Genomic DNA, 22584 nt, shown 5'->3' with positions numbered 1-22584 from the left:
CTTGGGACTCAGAACCCTTCAGGTTCTCAAGTCTTTTGTGTGCAAAGCTGAAGCTTAACTGTTCAGGGCAGTGTAGGTGAGGGCAGCCATCATGGGGGTTAAGAGCAGAGTTTCTCAGGGACCGCAGGGGAAGCCAGCTGGCTGAGAGCCAAAGCCTGGGTAGAATCCTCACTGCTTAGTACTGAGAGAAATGGGTCAGGACCTGGAGGGAGAACATGGGCAAGTACTTGCCAAGTCCCATGCAAGAGGGATCTGATGGCGACCTTAGACACAGCTAAGTCATAAAATCGACTGCCTGGAAGTCTGACTTAAATAAGCCATTAGAGAAAAGACTCGGGGCAAGGGACAAAGAAAGCCTTGTAAAAACAGCTATTGACAAGTAACTTTGAAATAAATAACTCATCATGAGTACACCAAACCAAAGAATCCAAAACTGGGCAGGAGCTTGCCAGAGGAGACAGATCAGCACTCATTGGAGTTGTGTCTGGCAGGTGAGAGCCTTGACCAGAGCTGCTGAGCTTGGTGAGGAGTGGGGAAGACTTGGGTAGAACTCCTGCTGCTGCCCTGCTATGTGGGCTCTCATTTCCTCTCCAGCACTATGCAAATACTGAGAGTCTTGGCCAAGTCTAGCCAGCCACTGAGTGAATGGCAGAGCTGTGTGATTTGAGCCCAGATCTTGTCTATTCGTGCAGGGAATGCCCATGTCTCACTGGGGAATAGACCCATGTTCCCCCTACTTAGAGCTGCAAGGTGGACTCACAGACCCAGGCTGGCAGCCGGTTCTCAACTATGGTATCAGGCATATATCCCAGGGAGAGCAGTGATTAGAGGAAGTACAAGACCCATGGATAAAGGTAGAGGACAGGAGATAGGACTTCTAGGGAACAGTTAAACCCAGGCTTTTAGGAAGTAACAGAAACAGCACAGCTGAAGGAAGATAGTACTAAAATATAAAGCATGGTAGACTGACTGCCTTTGAGCCACACCCTGCAGGGCACGTGTTTCTTCCCAAAGACTAGGCGACATATCACATTCCAGGATCAGGTCTGAAAGTCATCACAGATGGGGAGAGAATAGACAAAGCAAGCTTTTCAGTCCCCTCTGCCTTTTTTTCAAAGCAACCTGCACTCTGCATGGGGCTGAAAGGCTTAAAGCCAAGCATTTGCCTTGGGCCCAGCTCTGCCTTGAAACAGATGAGTAGCCCTGGCCACTTCCTCCCAGGTAAAACAGGGAAGGAATAGTAGTACTTAGGACCCTTGTCCTGCTTTCAGGACTCCCAATTTTCACAGTGGTGATGTTGGTCTCTTACTCCTGTTTTTCCCTAGAATCCCCCAGCATCTGCTAGGTCCTGCTGCCTGGCTCAGGCTCAGATCAGTAACTAATGCCTTCTTTGCTCTGTTTTGTACCTTCCAGGGGAGGGCTCAGAATATGCTGGCAGTGGGGAAGATGCCCTCAGCCGGATCCAGAGGCTAATGGCCGAGGGTGGCATGACAGCTGTGGTACAGCGAGAACAGAGCACCACCATGGCCTCCATGGGTGGCTTCGGCAACAACATCATCGTCAGCCACCGCATTCACCGCAGCTCCCAGACAGGCACAGAGTCAGGGGCTGCTCGTACCTCCTCACCCCAGCCCTCCACCTCTCGGGGACTGCTCTCGGAACCTGGGCAACTGGCAGAGCGAGGCCTAAGCCCCCGGACAGCCTCCTGGGACCAGCCTAGTACCTCTGGGAGGGAACCACCTCAGCCAGCCCCACCGTCTTCCTCCTCTGCCCCCATTCCAGTCCCCCTTGCCAGCAATGAGGGGCCAACCATGCACTGCAATGTGACCAATAACAGTCACCTTCCTGAGGGTGATGGCAACAGCAGAGGTGAAGCTGCAGGCCCTAGTGGGGAGCCACGGAACCGGTAGAGTCCAAAACAGGCACTGGTGCCTCCCCTCAAGCCACTGAACAGAAGCTGGACCTCACAGCTGGCTGGGAACTGTACACACAGAAGAGTTGATGCCTGCATCTGGGAACAGGAGGAATGAGGGGGTGGGGCATGGAGCCAGTGGCTAAGAGGCAGTCCAAGGGGCAAGACTGGCCTGGGGAACTAGAGCCCTCCAGGATCTGAAGCCCAGAACAGCCACACTGCTGGGCCTGGTGTGAATGAAGAAGCAAGTGGGTATCTCTGCCACAATCCCCCTTTCTCCTAGGGTCACTGGCCTAGGGGGACTCGGCCCTGGGCAGGTGCCCCAGAAGAGTGAAGTCTTCCAGATCTAGACCACACCGTCCTGGACAGAACAGTAGGACAGTTCTTCCCTGCCCACTACTGGGGGCCAGAGCCACCAGGAGCAAAGGAGCAGCCTACCCCTATCCCCAATTGCCTCTGACTCTAAATCTTCTAGAGTTCCAGCCTCTGTCTATCCTCTCAGCCCACAAAGACATAAAAGTTGGGCACAGCCTCCATGTGGGGGACTTCCTATACTCACAAGTGGGGACACCTGTGGAGTGAAGGAAGCAACCTGCTTGCCTGACACAGGATGAGTCAATGCACGGTGGTGGACAGGTCCTCAGGAGTGGGGGGTGTAGGCTGGCCCGCCCCCAGCTTGTCCTCCAACCCCCCCTACCCCAAAGCCCTCCATGCAGCACCTATAGGTGTCAGTATTACCTAAGCCTAGGCCAAAGCCAGCCCAAGGCTGGAGGGAGAGATTCCAGGTCAGAATGTGGGGTCTTGCTCTGTGATCTGAGGTGTTGCATGTGGAATCCTGAACTGTACGTGTAGTTTTTAGTGGAGAAATCAAGGCTCTGATCATTTTGTTTTTAGTATGAAAATGTGATTTCCTTTCTGTTTGTCACTCATCATAGAAACATTGTGGTGGGAGGAGAGGGGATAGTCTACTGCTAATGAGGGAGACACCAAAGAGCTACATCATTAAAATGATGACATGCCCCTCGTCAGGCTCCTGCTTATTTCTATGGAGAGGGAGGAGGGAGAAGGGTTTGGGACTGGGGTGTGGAGAAGGCATCAAACTGGGCATCCTGGCTTCCATAATAGGCATCTCAGTGGACCTAGTAGTGGAGTCCCCTCCAACCCATTAGCCCAAGTCAGCTGCTTGAGGGTTGCTTCCTAGGACCTGATGCAGACTGGGACAGCCTCTCAGTGGCAGCTGGCTAGGCAGGAATGATGGAGGAAGTCATCCTGATTGCACCCTATCCAGGACTATGGGCCTGAGTGATGATTACATGACCAAAAGCTACACTCTCCAGTCCTGGAGACCACTGCAGCAGGTTCTGGGCAGCTGGGAAGAGACCATGGCTTGTTTGCAAGTATCCTTGGAGGTGCCATGGTTGGCTGGCTGGAAGACCTGCCCTGCCCATGGTCTTTAGAAAGTAAGAGAGTCCTTAAAGTATACCTCTTTAATGGAAAAGCTGAGTAACTCTGGGGCTTTGCCAGCAACCTGGACTACCACAGGTAGGATACTGGCAGGTCATCTGTAAGGAGGTGGAGGTGGGGATGGTGGAAATTACAGGTTCTGTCACAATAGATACGAAACCAAAAGTGGGCAAGCCAGTAATGCAACCCCAAGGTTCCATAGAACACACATTTTCTAAAGAGTGTGTGAGCTGTTATCAGTGGACACTGGCTAACTGGGACTTAGGACAAGAGATATGCCTCTTCTGAGCTTTGATTTCCCCTTGTAGGAGTGCACTAAGAGACTGCTTCAAGTTACTTTCAGCCTTGTTGTCTCAAACCATTCCAACTCGACAGGCATTGGTGGCACACGCCTTTAATCCCTCAGGAGGCAGAGGCCAGGTGGATCTCTGTGAGTTCAAGGCCAACCTGGTCTACAGAGTGAGTTCCAGGACAGGCTCCAAAGCCACAGAGAAACCCTGTCTCAGAAAAATTTAAAAAAAAACAAAAAACATTCCAACTCACAGAGCACAGATGTGAGACTGGCCTTCCTGTAAGGGAGAGGGATTTGAGCTAAATATTGAAGGGTGGAAGAATACCTCCACTGCAAAGCCTATTCTTATTGCTGCTGTGAGAATCGGCCTTCAGCAGCTCAGGGATTGAGGGGGGAAATCCACGACTTTTCTGTCTGAGGGAGTAAAATTCTCTGGGGCCAGCCAGTCCAGCAAAACTTAACTCTGAACTTGGCAAAAAAGGGGAAATACACATACACACACCTACCTACCTACCTTTAGGGTCTTTCTGTCATCTCACTCTCATCTCTTCCTTTCCTTACCTCTATCCAAATGTATCCCTTCTGTCTATTCTTAATTTTTCCCTTACAGTTTATTTACCCCAGCACAATTTTTCAAGCTGTATAAAAATTACAATGTAGTTACAATCTATTTTAAGTGAATGATTACAATGAATATAAGTTTTAAAAAACATGTTTTTCATATTCCTTACATGATTAAACTTTTTGGTTTTTTTTTGGGGGGGGGTTGATTTTTCTCAAGGCAGGGTTTCTCTGTGTAACAGTCCTGGAACTCATTTTGTAGACCAGTCTGGCCTCGGAACTCACTGAGATCCATCTGCCTCTGCCCTCCCAGTGCTGGGATTAAAGGTGTGTGCCACCACCACCCGGCATATTAAACATTTTATATATCATAAGTGAAAAGCAAATGATATCCAAGAATTCACATACATTCATGTCCAAGCAACTTGTTATAGATTAACAGGGTGTAAACAAGCAAGGTATTTTTCTCAGCCAGTTCTTTTACTGAGAGGCTGCATTTTGTGGTTACAAGGAAAGGATCAATTGCTTTGTTATTTATCTCAAAAGGTAATCTTATGAAAATCTTTAAGATGTCACTAATATAAACTTACAATCAGTCATCTATAGTTTAAGTCCTCAGGGTGCATACCCACTCAACAGTTTTTTGTTAACTCTTATCAGGAAGCTGAGGGCAGAAATTGGTACAAAGAATTAATCATCACCTTTGATCACCAACCCATCCTAGCAAGAGAAGTACATCAGCTAGCAATACCCAGATTGCCATTGTTTTGTTACATGACCTCAGTGAGTCCCTCACTCACCTATTACAAGTGTGCCTTCCTAAACTTTAAATTGTTCCCCAATATTTTCTACCTCAAAGCCATCAACAAAATATCTCAACCTAACCTTACTAACAATTCTGCATGTCTAAATTCTAAGGGTGATGGTTGAGTCATTAATCTGCTCCAGCACAATGCTTGGAAAAAAGTCAATCACTATTACTGTACGTACCAGTAACACAGCCCAGTGAGGGTCTAGAGTCCCCCAGAGAGTTTTCATAAAACCTATAGATTATAAAAGATGTGGTGACCTAAGGCAACAGCCAGAGTTATGCTCAATAACAGCATGAGGTCCTCAGGACACTTGGTCCTTGGGGCTTTGCCAACTGCTCAGCTGTGGTCCATGAGTTCTAGTGATTCCTGTGGGTCCCCTTGGATGACCCCGACATAGTCTTTCCCACCTACTACTACTGCAAACAGGAAGACGTATAACTTGGTTTGACAGTAGAGATTGAATTTGAGTGTAAACAAAGTGCTAAGTGCACAATCTGCCCCTCCAAAAACCCTCAGGTGACTGCTTCTCTTACCTTAGACAATATACTATCAGCCACTGTCACCAACACAGAAGTGAAGGCATGGGGGAAACTGAACGAGATCTGGACATGCTCTCTGGTTGGTTGGGAACAAGGGTATGAAGAGGACATGTGATAAAGCAGTCCAAATATCAACTGTGAGCATGCCTCATCCACCTCTACTGACTGGCCAAAAATGCTTGTCTCCACACCAGCTCCTTTCCTTAGAAAGTCTACACCCAGGGAGAGCCTCCTCAGTGGTAAGTCTTGTCAGGGCCCTTTGCACATCACAAATGTGGTATCAGCAAGGCAAAGACTGGCAGTCCCTTCAGAGATAAGGAAAGTGTACAGAGGCCGTTAGGCCGAAGAAAGAGCAGAGACACTGAACTGGGTCCCCAATCCAGTTCAGCTTTCCAAGGTTCATCTGTGAGTGCTGAGGTGTGGGTGGGCAAGGTAAAGATCCAAGCTTTCAGGCTGCATTAGCAGGTGTCTTTGGCTGACTGTGGTTGGAGGCATTTCTGGTTTCTGGAACCTCCTGCCCTTTACAAGCCCGGCTGCTTTCGTCATGTAACTTGCTCAAACGCTCTGCCTTTTCCCATACACATAACACTTCCACTATCCGGGAAGTGTCCTGCTCCTGGGCCCCAGGGAGGGGGATATGGCAAAGTGGAAGAAGTCGATACCATATGAATCAGTCGAGCCTCTTCTCATCTGTGAAGTGGGGCAAGAACAATAGCACTTTTTCGTCTTTCCTTATGAGGATCATACGATACTAAAGCACCCGTGGGCAGGAAGATGGCTTCTCACACCGGTCCACCCCGCCAACTCTAGCCCTCAACTCTGACCAGAGCTGACCTCCACCTCCCCTCAGTATGGAGAAGCCTGCCCCACTAGCCCCATCTCACCGGCTCTAGCTCAGGTATCCACCCCTTCTCTGTTGAAAAAAAAAAAAAAAAAACCCTACCTTCTCTTCCTCCAAAGCCACCGCCACTCCCCCCAGAAGTCCCTACCGGTCCTTGTGAGAGGGTAAAGGAGAGGCGGGACTCAGGTTGTTTTTCCAAGAAAAGGAGTCAGCTGGCTTAAGGTTAGTAGGCTGCTGACACTCAAGAAGCTTTGTGGGTGACGGGGCAGGACACGGACGGGTGCGTCCAACCCTGGCTGGCTCAGGAGGAACAAGCGCTGGTGCCGGATCTGAGCAACTCGACCCAAGGGCCAAGGCCACGGCAGAGCTGTCCGAGGTCCTGAATCTGCCTACTTTGGGCCTTCACCTAATACTGCTCTTTGCAGGAGGTCTGGGAGACCCGGGTCGCCCTCGGGGGTCTGTTCTGTCCCAGGTGACCTTGGGCACCTGGGTTCCCCTCGTAGGCAGCGGTGAACTCATTCCTCGTGTCGTGGCTGGATAGGAGGCTCGTGCCATCTTCGGTCTCGCAACTGGTGCGCGTCCCTTTCCGGGTCTGGAGAGGGACATGGTCTTCTGCTAGCGTCGACGCTCGCCTGCTCTTTCTCTCATTCTCTTTCCCAGGCCCCGACGGCTCCAATCTTTCGGCTGCCCGGCGGCCAACAGAAGCCTGTTGGCCGAATCCTCCCCGCCACACACCACCTCCCGTTGGGACCAAACCCTCAAGACCGCGGTTAAACCGCAAGCCGGACAACCGAGGGGCTGAAGCCATGGAGAGGCGTGAAAACAATTCGGGGTCCCGAGTGTGCGGTTAGGGCCGAGGCGGGGCGCATAGCCAGACTTGGCCGCCTTGTTCCTCCCAAGCCCGCGAGGGGGCGCTTTGTCCCCATGACAACGCGGACAGCCCCTCCACCCCCTCCCCCCGCCCGGAGGGCAGCGCCCGAGGCTAATCCGCCCTGGAGACTGTGGGCGGTGCCCTCGATGCCGGAGCCCCAGTCGCCCGCTAATTCCCAGGAGGGGCGCAAGCATCAAGGGTGTCCGACACTCCAGGTGGTGACCCCCGCGCGTCGCTGCTGGGTGACCGGACCCGAGCGGGCGGTGCGTCCCCACCACGATTGGCTGCTTCCCTGTGACATCACGCGGCTCGGGGAAAAGTGAGAGCGTGAGCGCGAGTCGGAGCCACAGCGCCGGGAGCTGCAGGCGAAGCAGGGGCCGCCCCTTGGCACCCCGTCCCCGCCCCCGGCCCACGGCCGAGTCACCCACCCCGCCGACTCCCGAGGCCTCTGGCTTGTCCCGCCGTCTGTCCCGCGCCAGCGGAGCAAGACAGGAGCAGCTGGTAAGTAACTCCGCGGGGGTGGGGGGCTGCTGTGCAAGATGAGAATGTGAGGCCCCGGGACCCTCTGGGAGTCTCCAGAGGTGAGTCCCAGACCCCCTAAGAGGCGAGCGCGGTGCGAAAGGGGCAGAGAGCTCAGGGCTGGGCGACCCCTCTGGAAGAAGGGCCCCAGGTCTCTGAAAGGTTTCTCCAGGTGCGCATCCAGAGATTGGTGACCATCCAGGAGGCTAGGACAGAAGAGTTCCAGCCCACAGCCCCAGCCCCAAAGCTGGGCAGCCGTCGGGTCAGGACCCCACACTCCCTCACTCCCTCACTCCCTCACTCCCTCACTCCCTCCCGCTGGCTGCTCTATAGGGCGCCGGAAGATGAAGCCCCAAAGCGCCCTTTTCCCGCCCTCCCGCCCGTCTCTCTGCCCTCCCTTCCCACCTTGGCCCACCCGGATCTGCCAGCAAGCTAGAGCCCATGGAGTCCTCTGTAGGCGACCTTGAGCCCCGACGGAAAACACCCCTGCTCCCTCCTGGCACCCTTCCCCCTCTCCAGGACTAACCCTTGCCTTTACCCATCCCGGGAGATACAGTCTCCCGGTCCCCCACCCTTCCAGCTCTCAGAGGAAGTGTTGGGCACAATGACTTGGCCCAATATCCTGCGCCCCTCTGCCTTTCCCTTAAGTACATAGGCTTCTCTCCGCCCCAGGGACAGATCTGGGGCCATAGCTTTCCTAAAGTGATTTCTTAATAATAGAAAAACCTACCCCACGAGCCATCCCCACGGGCGCCCAGAGCATCCTTTCCCGTCTTGTCCCCAGCAGGGGAAGGGGCTCGAGGACCTGCCGAAGCACAGTGCCCACGCCCAGAGACTACAGGAACTGCGTGGCTGGGGGTTGATGGGAGGGCGGGGCATCGGAGAGCCTTGGCCCTTTCGACCTGGACCCAGACATAGAGGAGATGCCAGACGGGCCAAGGGTAAGCCCTGAGGTGGCCCTTTAGGTATACCTGAGCCCACAGCTTGGGAACTCGGTACCTATTTTGACTGATGGGACTAGACAGGGCCTCTCCAGCGGGTGCGGGTTGAAGAGTGAAGGAGAACAATCTTACACTCGACCCAAGCCTCGCCTGGGTTCCCCCCGTCTGAAGGTTCTGCCCCTACCTTCAATGCATAGGGTACTCCGAAATGAGCCAGATGACCCTCACGACTCGATTGGGCGACTATCACAGAGGCTTCTCGACAGAAGTCTACCCCTGGGACTGCGCGCTCTCCATTCTTGAGAATGCGACAGGACCAGGTGCTCGGGCCGCTAAGATAATGGTTTCAAAGTAAGGATTTCCTCGCAGCCAAAATTCTGGTCTTTTTTTTTTTTTTTTTTTTTTTTTCAACCCTTTCCCCACCCACAGGCCGGGCGATTCCCGCCATAGACATTTGATGTGGCTGGTCACTCGCTGATGATCCAGCATTTGCCCTACACACAAGTTCGCAGGTAGACCGGCCCAAACTGTGAGCTTGGGCCAGGCCATAGCACCTCAGGCACGCACACACATGCACACGCACGTGTCCACATGGTGCTGGCATGCTCACGCGCTCAAAGGCGCACCGGTATCCAGGCGTGGCAGTGCGCACACTGGCACATGCAGGAAGCTACTAGTGTCTACTCGCGCTCTCGGGTAGTCACACACAAACAGAACTTGCACTCGCGTTCCCACCTACACGTTCCTTGTTGGGTGCCTTGCGAGGTGCTGGTGGAATCCCGACGCCCTAAAGTTTCTCATCCTCGTGCCCCTGGCCGAACCGAGGGAATCTTCATGTCAGTTTAAGGCCACGAAGTCTGTCGGTGTCCCCCTGCCTTTGGTCTCTTGTAGGAGAAGCCCTGCCCTGAGGCTTTTCTGTATTCACGATTTGCACTGGGACTTGGGGACATGGTGAACCGCGGCTTCTGTCTCGGGGTCCGGAGCTAGCACCCGGGGACCGACATTGCCATCTAGCGGTGCGCACAGGTCAGGGTGACGGCTGCTTGCCTTCCTAGATCCTAGTGGGTCCGGATTCCGGGAAAACTGTGTCCACGGGTGTTGAGGTGTGAACGTCTGAGAGAGAATCAGAGAGGTCCGGAAAGAGAACTAGGACCGAGTTGAGAAAACTGGATTTTACCCAGTCTGTATCTGGCAGGGTCCCGGGAAGGCCAAGCCACCCACCGTACATCTGGTCGCTTACTTGTCAAGGCTGTTTCTGGTTCCAGGAGGACAAAAGGTCAAACCCAAGTAAGGGAGCTGTATGGAAGGTGAGGGCTTCTCACCTAAGATGCATCTGGTGGGCTTCTCCCTGGTGTGGTGTGGAAGGTAACTTGGAGATAAGAAAGTGTCTCTGGATGCTAATCCTGACCCACCCCTTCTTACAAACTGAATGACTTTCATCAAATTCATTAACATGAAGCTCTTCTTCAGAAGAGGACATTTATATCTGTAAGATGAGGCTAGCAATAGCATGACACCTTTTCTGGCTGCTATAGGCATTAAACGTGATGATCTATAGGAAAAGCTCCAAGGGACTCCTGACTCAAGTTAACACTCCATAAACAAGACACGTTGTATTTTCCTATCTCACACATCTTTTCCCCACCCCCACCCCCACCCATGCTGGCTGCTGGCACTGTTCTGGCCCTGAGAGACTAAAGTGAGGGGTTTTTTTGTTTTTGTTTTTTTGTTTTGTTTTGTTTTTGGTGTGTGCTAATGGCTCCCCTCCTGGCTTACCTCTGCCCCTGCCAGTGAGTGTCCTGGGAAAGGTGGCCTCTGTGCTACTACTACTGTCCCAGCTCAGGGGCTGATGCTTGAGGCTCCATTTTGGAGGCTCTCAGAGCTGAACAGCACTGTGGAGACTCTTGAAAGGACCATCTTCCTTTGTCCTTGACTCCTTGGGTGACCTTGGAGGTATCATTACCCCCTCTCCTCCTGTCCTCCTTTGACTCAAGGGTTTAAAACAGGAGAACCTAACTTTGAAGCCAGAAGGCAGGGTCTTGTGTCTGCTATGATTGGGCTGGAGGACTGGGGCCAAGCTTGGCATGTGTCTGCAGCCTGCAGTGCCATTTCCAGTTGGAGAGCAAGCTGAGGTGCTAACTGGATCACCTGGCTATTCAAAGACTGTGGTGGGACAAGAGCCTCTATTTTGCAAATGAGGGAGTTAAATACCAGAGGGCCGATGGCTCTCCTTAGATTGTACAGCTAGACCTTGCTGGCCTTCTATTGAACGGAGCAAGGCTGCAGACTTGTGCTTCTTCTTCCTCCACAGTCGGCTGCTGTATCCTCTTTTCCTCTCTTACACACACACACACACACACACACACACACACACACACACACACACACACAACTGCGTATACAACCTGCGTATGGCTGAGATGGGGCCTGTGTGCGTATGTGGAATGGTTGTGTGTTGGCGGGTGTGAAGGAGGCTGGGCTGAGCGGCTGCCCTGGCACAGTGTGCTGGGCGTGGGCCCTCCCTCACATGTAAGGAAGAGGAAGGGGAGGAAGAGAGCTGTAGGAGCCTGGTGGGAGGAAAGGCAGACTCAGGGGAGGGGCCTTGCCAGACCTCTCTGTGGGTCACCCTCTCTGTGGGGCTGACTGTGGGTTCTCTCTGGGGTAATTCCCTCATCTTTTGGGCCCCCAAGGGAGGTTAGACTGGTCTTGGCTCTTAGGAAATCAGGTTGACCCTTCCTCACCTGCTGTGTCTTTTAGGTTTCTGGCATCTTGTGGTTGGAGCCCTGGGGAGCTGACAGCCTGTAGCTGCACCCCCCCCCCCTGCATTGTCCACTCGTCCCCTGGGGCGGGACTGGGGAGGCAAAGCTGAACTTCCTGAGTCATCTCACTATTCCTTTTCCTATTCCTCTTCCTTCTCCAGGTGTCTCAGCTCCCACCTCACCTCCTCTGGTCCCTTGGGTAACCTTCCTAACCCTTAGAACCGTCAGATCCTGTGTCTTAGCTCTAGGACCATTTTCTTTGCTCCCCAAACGCACTCTGCCAGCAACCAGACATCAATGAAGCATGGAACCCTATTTATTTAAATGATCACAGAGGTTATTTAACACCTCTGTGCATGTTTCCTCAATGTCTGCCTCAGGTTTATTAGGAACTTAGTACAATTGGTGTCAGCTACTAATTCGTACCCCTGCATCATTGCCTCTGTCTGCAGTGTAGGGATGTAGGGACGGGAGAACAAGTCTCCGGAGCTTGGGGATGTTTGGTTCAGAAATGCCCAAATGGCTGAACATGGTGGTACGTACCTTTAATTCCAGACCTCTGGAGGCAGAGGTGGGCAGATCAAACTCTGAGTCTGAGGTTAGCCTGGTCTACACAGTAAGATCCTATCTCAAAAAAGAAGGAAGAAGAAAGAAAAGAAACAACCAAGTATAGCTGAATATGTAGCCCAGAGGTACATATGTGGTACATATCAGCCGTGTGTGGCCATCTTCAGTGCCCAAGAAGCAGGGGTGGGGAAGGACATGAGTAAGTGAGCAAATGAACACTTCTCTCTGGTCTCCCCCTTTCAGCCTCTGGGACCACTCCTCCATCTACCCCTTGCTTTCCTGGGCTCCATCTACACTGGCCTGTCCATGTCACTGAGCCTTTGCCGTTATCCCAGCCATGTGCCACAGCTCTTCACAAGGCTGCCTCCTTGTCACCATACCATCATCTCCTGGGGTGAGGCCCATGATCACTCGCAGAGTGAGGCCTAGCTTCTGACTTACTCCCTTTACCCTCACTCTGCCTTCTTTTCTTTCTTTTTTTTTTTTTTCAGTTTCTTCCTCCCCTCACATGTTTCTATCTTTCCCCAAACTAGGTTGTCCATTCTGAGATAGGAACCATGTGTGTTTCATTAGCTTCTGTAATCCCAGCCCCGAGCTGATTACAGCGCTTGGCCCCTATGAGGCACTCAGTAAAGCAAGTGAAAACTGAGCAACAGTGGGCTAGAGAGCCCTGACATTTTCCTGGATGAAATTCCTCCTGCCACAGTGACCTCTGCGTAACCCCTCATCCTCATCGGCAATTCACCCCTTCCCTGTCTCCTTCCTCCTGCAGCCACTGCCCACCTGTATCCAGCATGGCAAATTTCACACCAGTCAACGGCAGCTCAGCCAATCAGTCTGTGCGCCTCGTCACAGCAACCCACAACCACCTGGAGACAGTGGAGATGGTGTTCATTGCCACAGTGACAGGCTCTCTGAGCCTGGTGACTGTTGTGGGTAACATCCTGGTGATGCTGTCCATCAAAGTCAACAGGCAGCTGCAGACAGTCAACAACTACTTCCTGTTCAGCCTGGCATGTGCCGATCTCATCATAGGTGTATTCTCAATGAACCTCTACACCGTGTACATCATCAAGGGCTACTGGCCCCTGGGAGCGGTGGTCTGTGACTTGTGGCTGGCCCTGGACTATGTAGTGAGCAATGCCTCTGTCATGAACCTTCTCATCATCAGCTTTGACCGCTACTTCTGCGTCACTAAACCCCTCACCTACCCTGCCCGCCGCACGACTAAAATGGCAGGCCTCATGATTGCTGCTGCCTGGGTGCTGTCCTTTGTGCTCTGGGCCCCTGCCATCTTGTTCTGGCAGTTTGTGGTGGGCAAGAGGACAGTGCCTGACAACCAGTGTTTCATCCAGTTCTTGTCCAACCCGGCAGTGACCTTTGGCACAGCCATTGCTGCCTTCTACCTGCCCGTGATCATCATGACGGTGCTGTACATTCACATCTCACTGGCAAGTCGCAGTCGAGTCCACAAGCATCGACCTGAGGGTCCCAAGGAGAAGAAGGCCAAGACTCTGGCTTTCCTCAAGAGCCCCCTGATGAAGCCGAGTATCAAGAAACCTCCACCAGGGGGCGCCTCTCGAGAGGAGTTGCGCAACGGGAAGCTGGAAGAGGCCCCTCCGCCAGCCCTGCCCCCGCCTCCACGCCCAGTGGCCGACAAGGACACTTCCAATGAGTCTAGCTCGGGCAGTGCCACCCAAAACACCAAGGAACGGCCGCCCACAGAACTGTCCACCACAGAGGCCACCACACCAGCCCTGCCCGCCCCTACCCTGCAGCCACGAACCCTCAATCCAGCCTCCAAATGGTCCAAGATTCAGATTGTAACAAAGCAGACGGGCAATGAGTGTGTGACAGCCATCGAGATTGTACCCGCCACGCCAGCTGGCATGCGCCCAGCAGCCAATGTGGCCCGAAAGTTCGCCAGCATCGCTCGCAACCAGGTGCGAAAGAAGCGACAGATGGCGGCCCGGGAGCGCAAAGTAACTCGGACCATCTTTGCCATTCTGCTCGCCTTCATCCTCACCTGGACACCCTACAATGTCATGGTCCTGGTGAACACCTTTTGCCAGAGCTGTATCCCTGAGAGGGTGTGGTCCATCGGCTACTGGCTCTGCTACGTCAACAGCACCATTAACCCTGCTTGCTATGCACTCTGCAATGCCACTTTCAAAAAGACCTTCCGGCACCTCCTGCTGTGCCAGTATCGGAACATCGGCACAGCCAGGTAGACAGGCAGGTGTCCTAGGAGGTGCTGGTGTCATGAGTGTACCGGGGAACCACATGGGCTCACCGGCTGTGGAGGAGAGAGTAGGCGGCCCCATTCTGAGTTCGCATCTGCTAAAGAGAACAGGTCTCTTAGACAGTGAGGCACAAGAGGCTCTTTGCTGGGTTTGGATTGCAGAGCTCTACTGAAGCCCAGGAGGCTCAGTCCATGGAGGGTCTGAACTGGCACCACCTGTCCCCTCTCTGTCACCCTGCCTCAGGAAGATGGGGGACAATGGCTGGAGTAGGCAGCTGCTCTGTCAAGGCCAACCATCAGCAGAGGCCGAAGAATGGCTAGGAGAGCAGCGGTCAGGGGCATCTTGAGAGGATCAAAGGAGCCAGGCTTGGAAGGGTGGGGTACCCTGTTCTGCTGTAATTGGTGCTTTCTGGCTCCCTGCAACCCCACACCCACACCCCCCCACACCCCACACCCCCGCATGTAGGCTCAGTCCTTCTCCGGCCCCCAGGTCCCACTCCAGGGTGAGAGATTTTCCTGCCGTAGTTGCTCAGCCAGGCTCTGGGCGGGGTAAAGCCAGGCTGAGGTACCCTTTGACTCTTCAGTCACATCTGGATTGGGCAACTGGGAAGCCAAGCCAAGAAGCTATGACTCCAGGGGACCAAGACTGGGTCAAAGAGTGGTGGACCTACTGTCAAGAGCACCGCCCTCTTAGGTCACACTCAAATGAAGGACAGTATCCCCTCTACCTCTGCATGACGGTGTGTGTGTGGTGGGGAGGGTGAACTTGGTGATCCACACCGGCTTCAGTGGCAGGTAAGGCGAGTAAGCACCCTCATCTCTCCCCAGTGAGAACCTTCCAGACTGGCAAGAGCCTGGACCAAGACTCTTGACTAGGTGAGGCAACGTTCAATCTGGGTTCTCTTCCCTAACCCCAGCCCTTTGGTCCCTGGGAGAGATGACACCCAGAGAGCTCTGGAAGACATTTTCATAAATGTTCTGCTCTTTCCAGGAACACTTCCTGGTAACCCTCAACTCCCTTCAGCCCATCTCCCCCCCTCGCCCCCCCAACAAAACTCCATGGCAAACTCCCTGGGAAGGGGCTTTTATATATTAAAAAAGAAGCTTTTATTGGAGAAAAAATGTGAGCACATTTTATTTATTTCTTAGTAACAGGTATCAGGGTGGGGAGAACAAAATGGGGTGCTGGGAATCAGATCCCTCTGTGGGGAGGCGAAATCTTCCCAGAATCCCTTGTCCCTCCCTACTTTGGGCACTTGGTGTGGGCGTGAGAGGGCTGAGGCAGGCGTGATTGACAAAGCTGACAGGAAGACAAAAGGCACTGGTGGGTTATATTTTGGGCCCACAGAAGAGGAAGGCTCCTTCAGGGACCCAGGTAAGGCCAGAGGCTCTCCAGCATCCTGACATCAGTCCTTTCCTTTCCCTTTCTTGGCTGGAAAACAAGAAAGAAACGCATCTGTGACCAGGGCTGAGACCCATCCACAACAGTGAAGTACATCAAGGAGAGAAAATCCTGCCCCCTAGTGGTCTTTGACCAGTTAACTTGCAAGTGGTGGAAAAGGGCAGCCATTGTGACACCAAGTCTTTTCTTAGTCCTTCAACTTTTTATCCCCCACACCTTTTTTTTTTTCTTTCTTTTTTTTAAAAACATAGTCTCACTCTGTAGCCCCAAACTCATGGCAGGCCTACTGCTTCAGCCCTCAAATCACAGGCTAGAGTCACCATGCCTGGCTTTCAACTTTCTATTTTCAGTCAGGACCAGAGTATGTTCCTCACCTGGGAAGTGGGCAGACGGACCTCTGTTAGCCTCAATAGCTTTTGTGGGTCAGGCAGCAGCATGACCCTTTGGGACATCTTTCCTATAGTTTTAAGGGCACAGTGAACTCCTCCCTGACCCCACCTAATATTACCTCCTCACGTGACAAAGACAAGCCTTTTCCAGGAACCCAAGTTGGATGAGCCAACAGAAATAGTTCCTACTTGGGCAAAGAGGGTTTAGCACCTCCTGGGAGTGGCCCTGCCCATTCCCAATTCTGAGTGCTTTGAAGAGATGGCACGGAAGTCACTAGCCAGATCCATAACTCCACCGAATTCACTGACCTTTGGTCTTCGACTTAGTCTTGGAGGTACAGGGCTTGGTCACACGGATGGTCTCCTGGCACTGGGCATTGTAGCGAGCCTTCTTCAGGGTCCCTTGGCGGGCTTTGGTGCCAGTGCTCCCATCACACGCCCCCCAACTCTCAAACTTGTATTTGCAGTCGGCTGGCGGGAGAGCGGCCCCACGGAGTGAGAAACGGGGAGGGTTGTGGCTGTCCCCCTGCCCTGCTTTCCTGCCCTGTTCCTGAGCCCCACCTCACCTCCAAATTCCTTCTTCCAGTTGCAGGGCACCTTGCAATGGATGCGCTGGGTCTGGGCTCCGCAGGTACCCTCGCGGAAACCCATGCCGCAGTCTTTGCTGCTGGGGGTGCAGGGCCCCCAGGTCCACTCCGAACACTCGCTCCCCAGGCTGCCCTTCTTCACCTTGTCTACAAGGTGCAAGGAACAGAGTTAAGACCGTGGTGTGCCCGGAGACTCCCTCGGAAACCAATCTCTAGGTCACACGGCCTCACCTGCCCGTCCCCGGCCTTTCCTTTACTCCCGAGCCCGCCCTACCCCATCACCTTTCTTTTTGGCCACGGCGGACGTGAGCGCCAGGAGGGCAAGAAGGGCTAGAAGGAAGAAACCTCGGTGCTGCATCCTAGAGGAAAAGCTTGGGTTAGAATTTCTTGCTCATTCCCTTCCCCGCTGGAGACCGCGGGAAAGACCTCCCACCCCGACTTGGCCCACTTTCCAGGCCCAAAGAGTCGGGCCGACAAGGGGGCGACGGAGGGAGGACTTGAAGCCACTATCTCGGGACTCGGCGTAACCCCCCACCCCCGGCCTCAGCCTCCTTGGTGGCAGCAGCCTGGAGGGACAGAGGCCACGGCTGCTGTGCGCGCTCACTCGCTCACTGCCGGTGCGATGCTTCGCTCCCTCCCGCTATGGCCCGTCCCGCTAAGACCGCTGCGGCCCCTTTTGTCTCCAGAACCGGTCTGAGCCGGTCACATGGGCCCCCGCCCTCCCCCCCTCCCCCCCCCCCATGGAAGAACCGCCCCCTCCCCTCAAACCCGCACCTCCTCAGACCCCCTACTCCCCTTGCAGAGCCGGGGCTCCGGCGCCTGTGCCCCTCACCTCTGATCTCTGGCCCTGCCCCCCCCCCCCCCCCCGTCTTGCCCGTCCACTCTCACCGGCTCTGGAGCCCCAGCACTTTACCTCCTCCCCCTTCCCTGGTTTGGGCCTGTCCCTTTCGTCTCCAGCAGCCGAGACAGCTCTCAGGTCACCATTTCGCTTGCCCTCCGCGGGGCCCCGGAGTCCGCCTGGCGTCACAAGCCCGGGGAGGCCTCTGCACCCACGACCCGTCCCTTCGACGCCTGGCCCATCTCCGACTTTTGGGGGATCAGTTCACTCAGAGGGCAAGGAAGGGCTCTGATGTGTCCGGGAGCTGGGTACCCGGGACCCCAGATGGCTGGGGGCTAGTAAGCCTCAAGACCCTTTTTCTAGGGCAGGTTTGGAGGAAAGGGCGCTGCGGGGGAGGGGAGGCCCGCAGGCCTGAGTTTGGTAAACCTTGTAGCTGACATAGGTTGTCTGAGAAGTTCCAGACCGGGCTTTGCCGGAGGTGATAACCGCCCACCCCTGACCCTGGGGCCTCAGGCTCACCTCCACCAGATTCCCGAGTACAGGCCAGAGGGAGGGGACTGCTCCAGGGCACAGGGCCAATGGACTAAAGAACCCATGCCTGGGCCCCCGCCCCACCTCTTTTACTTTCATTGTTATCATCCCAGCGGGAGCGGGAAGCAGAGGAAATCAGCTCCGCCTCTGGCCCTGAGAGCCTAAGCTTGCTAGGCAGAGGTCAGGAGCCGGGCACACTCATTGCAGTTAGGGACCCCCGTAACAGTCTGAGATATTGGTTGCCACTCCCCCACTCCTAAATTAACCCTGCATACGACGCTGCTTATCAGAGACCCACACAAGAAAAAAGAAAACAAGAAAGGAAAAAAAATTCACTTTACTGAGTCACACCCAGCTGTAAACAAGTCACCGTGGGAGCCCCACCCCCCACCCCAGGCCATACAGTCCAAAATGAAATGACTGGGTACATGAGGATCGCCAGGGGGGTGCCAAGCAGGGCAGCGGGCATATGAATACAGCAGGCTCTTGAGTTTCTGGGGGGCCCAGAGTGGGTGGGGCAGATAGAAGGGCTAGGCGCCCAGAAGCCTCCAGACAGCCCAAAGAACCAGGTGGCTCACAGCAGGCCTCCCTGTCGCTGCTGAGCTCTGGCCTGCCCTTCCATCAGCTGTGGTGAGGGGAAGGCTGCCCTGAAGAGACCCAGCCAGCCCAGCCAGTCTCCTGTTCCCCATGAACCCAGGGACAGGTGAGAGTCCAGCTCCTGAGTCCAGCCCTAGATCTGAGTGGCTTCTGGGGGGGTGGCATGGGGCTCCTTCCCTAGGGCAGGGTCCCCCCATGGCCATCCCACAGGAATGTGGCAGTGAGGTGGGCAAGGAGAGGAGCTCTAGTCCTCTGGTAGTGTCCCTCGCTGATCCGTGGTCCCCTTAACTACACGGCCGTCTCCTGGTCCTCCCGCTGGATCATCTGGTAATGCTGACGGTTCTCCAGGTAGGCAGCTAGCTCTGTGTCTTGAGCCTTCTCAGCTCGCTGCCGGGGAGTGTCACCCTGGAGAAGAGTGCAAGGGCCCCAAGGCCTTAGGAGAGGGCAAGGGCTCTTCTACCCAGCTTGTGGGGGAGGGATAACCTCACAGGTCACAAGGTTTCCCCTACTGGCTCAGGTTTCTCAGGGCCTGGACTGTGTTGGCTCAGAACAGCTTCAAATTTCCCAGCCCTGCCCCCAATTTTTGCAAAGGGTGGTGGGTTTGTGCTCTGCCAGACAACTTACCTGCTGGTCTGTCTTCATGAGGGAGGCCCCAGCTTCTACAATGTAGTGGCAGATGGTGCGCTGACCCAGGGCAGCTGCCTGGTGTAGACAGGTCTCCCCGCTGGGGAGCAGGGGCTGGTTGTGGACACTTGTAGTCCTCTAACCAGCTGTCTCCCAACAGCCATCATAAAGGGCAGGAGTTTGGCCAGAGGGGGCGGGGTACCCCATGCTGACCAGAAAGGGTTCTTGGGCTCTGGGTGACCAAATGGTTAGGACTGAAGGAAGGTGGTTTTCAGGTGAACCAGGGGCCTATGTCCCAGATACTCACTTCTCCTCCACAGCATCAAGGATCTCTGGCGGTGCTGCAGGAGGGAAAGGGTACTGAGAACCTGACAGCTCCCTCCTTCCCCCCAGCCCCAGGAGCACAGCTCACCATGGTCCAGCAGGTAGCGGACTACTTCCTTACTGCCAGAGCTGACTGCGTGGTGTAAGAGTGTGCGGCTCTGCTGGTCCCGGTGCATGAGGTCACCTCCTGCTCGGTGTAGCTCCTGGAGCTGAGGGCAACGGGCAGGACAGAGCTGGGTCTCCTTCCCTCCACAAGCAAGGACCCAGGCACAGGCTCACACAAGTTACACGCTAGGAGCCTTTGAGGGCTTTTGTTGTTGAGACAGGTTCTCTCTATGTAGTCCTGGCTGTCCTGGAACTCACTACATAGACCAGGCTGGCCTTGAACTCACAGAGATCCCCTTGCCCCTGCCTCCTGAGTGCTGGGATTAAAGGCGTGTGCCACCACACCTGGCTTCTGAGGGTCTCTTTGGGTGTCATTCGAGACACAAGTCTTTTATCATCCTACATGTGAGGGACTCCCCTAAAATGCACGGCCAACCAAGCCTTGGTTCCTTTAAGACTGACTGACCCCCTTCCAAGTACCAGGGACAGGAAGACTGGGTCAGGTAGCCCCTAGTAGTAAGTCACCTAGACAGGGTAACCCCATGGAAGACCACTTGATGATAGATGACAGAGCCTAATAGCACCCAGAGGCTCCGGGGGCAAGGCTAAAGTCTGACTAGTACCTTGCAGAAGTCATTCCTCTTGGCGGCTTCAATCAGGTCTTCACCTGCACAGAACATCTGTCCATCAGACCCTGAGGTCAGAGGCCTGGGCATGGCTTGATGTGTGAAGAGTGTGTGTGATGATGTACCACTGAACATGGAGAGCGCCTGCTGGGGCATATATGCTAAAGGCTGGGCTTGTACAGGAACGTGATCACATGGGACTCAATGGCTGTGCTTGTCAACTCTATGTGAACCCCGATACCCACTGAACCTCCCTCATACATACGACCAGGGAAAGGAAGAGGCCTCACCTTGAGGCCGTGCAGCATCCCCCTGCAGTGACCTGCAAATAGAACAGGGTGGGTTGTGACCTGGCTCAACCCAGCTGGCCACCTTCCCTGGCCCCAACCATGGTGGTCTTCCTTGTTTAAAGCTGACTGAGTGCCTACTGCACATCACACACTGTGGGGTACAAGCAGGGAGCCAGACAGACCTTGCCCTCCTGGAGCTTACATCCTAGCTCAGAGACACAAGCCAACCAATAAATAAGGAATTTGGAAGTGCTATTAAAACACAACAGGGCAGTGTGACCAAGCAGCTGGGGACTGGGGACTGGACACTTTCCAACCTTCAGGTGGCATTCCTGGAAAAAATCCCTCTGAGAAAGAAAAGCCAAGCTGACACTGGGGGTGTCTGAGAAGGGACAAGTGGGAGGCAGCAGGGGCAGAAGTCCAGAGGATGGCCTGGGACCTCAAGGGACCAGTGGTAAGGGACAGGAAGAGAGGCTAGGCTCAGAGAGGCCAAGAGGCCTGGGACTGAAGGGCTGAGAAAAGAGGTTCGAGGCTGGGAGTGGCCTGTTTGGACCTGCACTTTGAGGCACTCTGAATAACAGGCCTGGAGGCAGCAGAGTGCAGAGGAGAGGAGTGTGCAGATGGTGGGGAGCATCACGGTAGAGGGACAGAGCCTGGTGCTCCTGAGTGCTCAAGCTGTGGCTAAAGGCCCAAATCCAAGCCTGCAGCCAACAGACAAGATTTAAGAGGGGGTAGTTAGGGGAGCTCTGGGACTCACCGGGGTATGGGGGAGCAGGGGGAGGCAGGGAGCGGGGAGGTAGGGGTGGGGAGGTCAGGCCGGGCTGATGCCCCCAGCAGCTCAGGGTCTAGGATATAAATCTCGTCCTGGGCAATCTCCGTCACATAGTTGAGGTGCTCCTGTGGGGGGAGGGGTTAGAACTGAGGGTCAGTGCCAGGCACATGGCCTTTAGTCCCCATGATGGGGGTGGGGCTTGGGGTGGGGAAGCAAGGCAGCAGACCTAGAGAAGGCTCTCTCAGAGCAGGAACATGAGGGGAGGCAGCAGAGAGAGTGGGGGGGTCCCTCTTCCCACCCAGCTCCATTGTTGTTTTGCCTGGTCCCTGACCTCTGTATGTGGCATTCACCAGCTCAACAACTACTTCCCACGGCTAAGCCAGGTGATCCATCCCCGGCTATTTTCTTCTGTTTCCCTGGATAGCACTGTGCTTCCAGGCCCTCCCTTCCACCCACCCAGAAAGCCTTTTCTGGGTGTGCCAGCTTTTTCTGTTGGCACCATCGCTGTGCGTTCCTGGAGGGTGGGGGCATGTGATCCACAGCCACAGGCATGTGAGTATATTATGGCCATGGAGCTGTGGTGAGCATGCTTGGCTAGTGCAGCTAACTCTGTGGAGCTTGCCTACAGGTTTGAGTGTGGGGGATACAGAGACTGGTTGTGGATGAAGGCCTGCAGTGCTTACCTGGGCCCTGTCGATCCTGTAGAAGCGGCTGGCAGTGGTGGCTAGAGAAGAGATGGCTGGCTGAGTATGAGGCATGCACATCCTTGTCCCAGACCAGGTTCCCCCAGAGGAGGACTAGCAGGACAGAGCCCAGGCTGCCTAGAACTGACCCCTCAAGATAGACTTACCATCCAAGAAACACCACTTGGAGGATAGTTGGTGGCACGTCGGGGACTTGGCTCCTGCACCATCGGGCTCCTGTTGAGACAGAAGCAAAGGTCATGGTGGGCCACAGCTAGTCTGGGATAGAAGCTCACGTGTCCTACCTGCTCCTGCTCCCACGGCTTACCTGCTGGAGTCTCTCAATGTGGGCACGGCAGAGCTCTAGGTCGCTGTCTCCAGGGACCACCACGGTGCCCAGAGGCACAGCTGGAGGATAGAGGCCTTTTAGCTGCATGTCCCTGCTGCATGTGTGCAGGCAGCCCAGCAGCTATCCATCCCTCCCTCCCTCCCTCCC

General features: G+C 54.6%; 4 protein-coding genes across 16 annotated transcripts in view; 2 read left to right on the top strand and 2 right to left on the bottom strand.

Annotated features, from left to right (window-relative positions):
• The window catches only part of Ambra1 (autophagy and beclin 1 regulator 1), a 206923-nt gene extending 203987 nt beyond the window's left edge, over positions 1-2936 (top strand). For all 10 annotated transcript variants that reach the window (XM_027422500.2, XM_027422502.2, XM_027422501.2 and 7 more), the window contains one exon: positions 1414-2936. In XM_027422500.2, the coding sequence (XP_027278301.1) occupies positions 1414-1910 (497 nt within the window). In that variant the 3' untranslated portion in view covers positions 1911-2936. The remainder of the gene's footprint in view (positions 1-1413) is intronic.
• Positions 2937-12732: 9796 nt separating this feature from the next.
• Positions 12733-15472, top strand: Chrm4 (cholinergic receptor muscarinic 4). The gene has a single exon (XM_035446387.1). It carries the CDS (start codon positions 12873-12875, stop codon positions 14307-14309), a length of 1437 nt encoding a protein of 478 aa, XP_035302278.1. The 5' UTR covers positions 12733-12872; the 3' UTR covers positions 14310-15472.
• Positions 15431-18286, bottom strand: Mdk (midkine). The gene is made up of 5 exons (XM_027422494.2): positions 18056-18286; positions 16981-17057; positions 16678-16845; positions 16421-16582; positions 15431-15752 (listed from the first exon to the last, which is right to left on the bottom strand). The coding sequence occupies exons 1-5, from the start codon at positions 18130-18132 to the stop codon at positions 15727-15729; spliced, it is 510 nt and encodes a 169-aa protein (XP_027278295.1). The 5' UTR covers positions 18133-18286; the 3' UTR covers positions 15431-15726.
• A 104-nt stretch (positions 18287-18390) lies between these two features.
• Dgkz (diacylglycerol kinase zeta) overlaps positions 18391-22584 on the bottom strand; it is a 30041-nt gene continuing 25847 nt past the window's right edge. For all 4 annotated transcript variants that reach the window (XM_027422491.2, XM_027422492.2, XM_027422488.2 and 1 more), the window contains exons 22-31: positions 22417-22496; positions 22256-22325; positions 22089-22129; positions 21391-21530; positions 20634-20665; positions 20341-20384; positions 19701-19821; positions 19596-19629; positions 19289-19388; positions 18391-19069 (exon numbers count right to left, since the gene is read on the bottom strand). In XM_027422491.2, coding sequence (XP_027278292.1) covers positions 18953-19069; positions 19289-19388; positions 19596-19629; positions 19701-19821; positions 20341-20384; positions 20634-20665; positions 21391-21530; positions 22089-22129; positions 22256-22325; positions 22417-22496 — 779 coding nt within the window. In that variant the 3' untranslated portion in view covers positions 18391-18952. The remainder of the gene's footprint in view (positions 19070-19288; positions 19389-19595; positions 19630-19700; positions 19822-20340; positions 20385-20633; positions 20666-21390; positions 21531-22088; positions 22130-22255; positions 22326-22416; positions 22497-22584) is intronic.

Source organism: Cricetulus griseus, chromosome 6 (genome assembly GCF_003668045.3).
Source record: "Cricetulus griseus strain 17A/GY chromosome 6, alternate assembly CriGri-PICRH-1.0, whole genome shotgun sequence".
Classification (NCBI taxonomy): domain Eukaryota; kingdom Metazoa; phylum Chordata; class Mammalia; order Rodentia; family Cricetidae; genus Cricetulus; species Cricetulus griseus.
The sequence above is the reverse complement of the archived record's forward strand: the minus strand, read 5'-3'. Positions and strand labels throughout refer to the sequence as shown.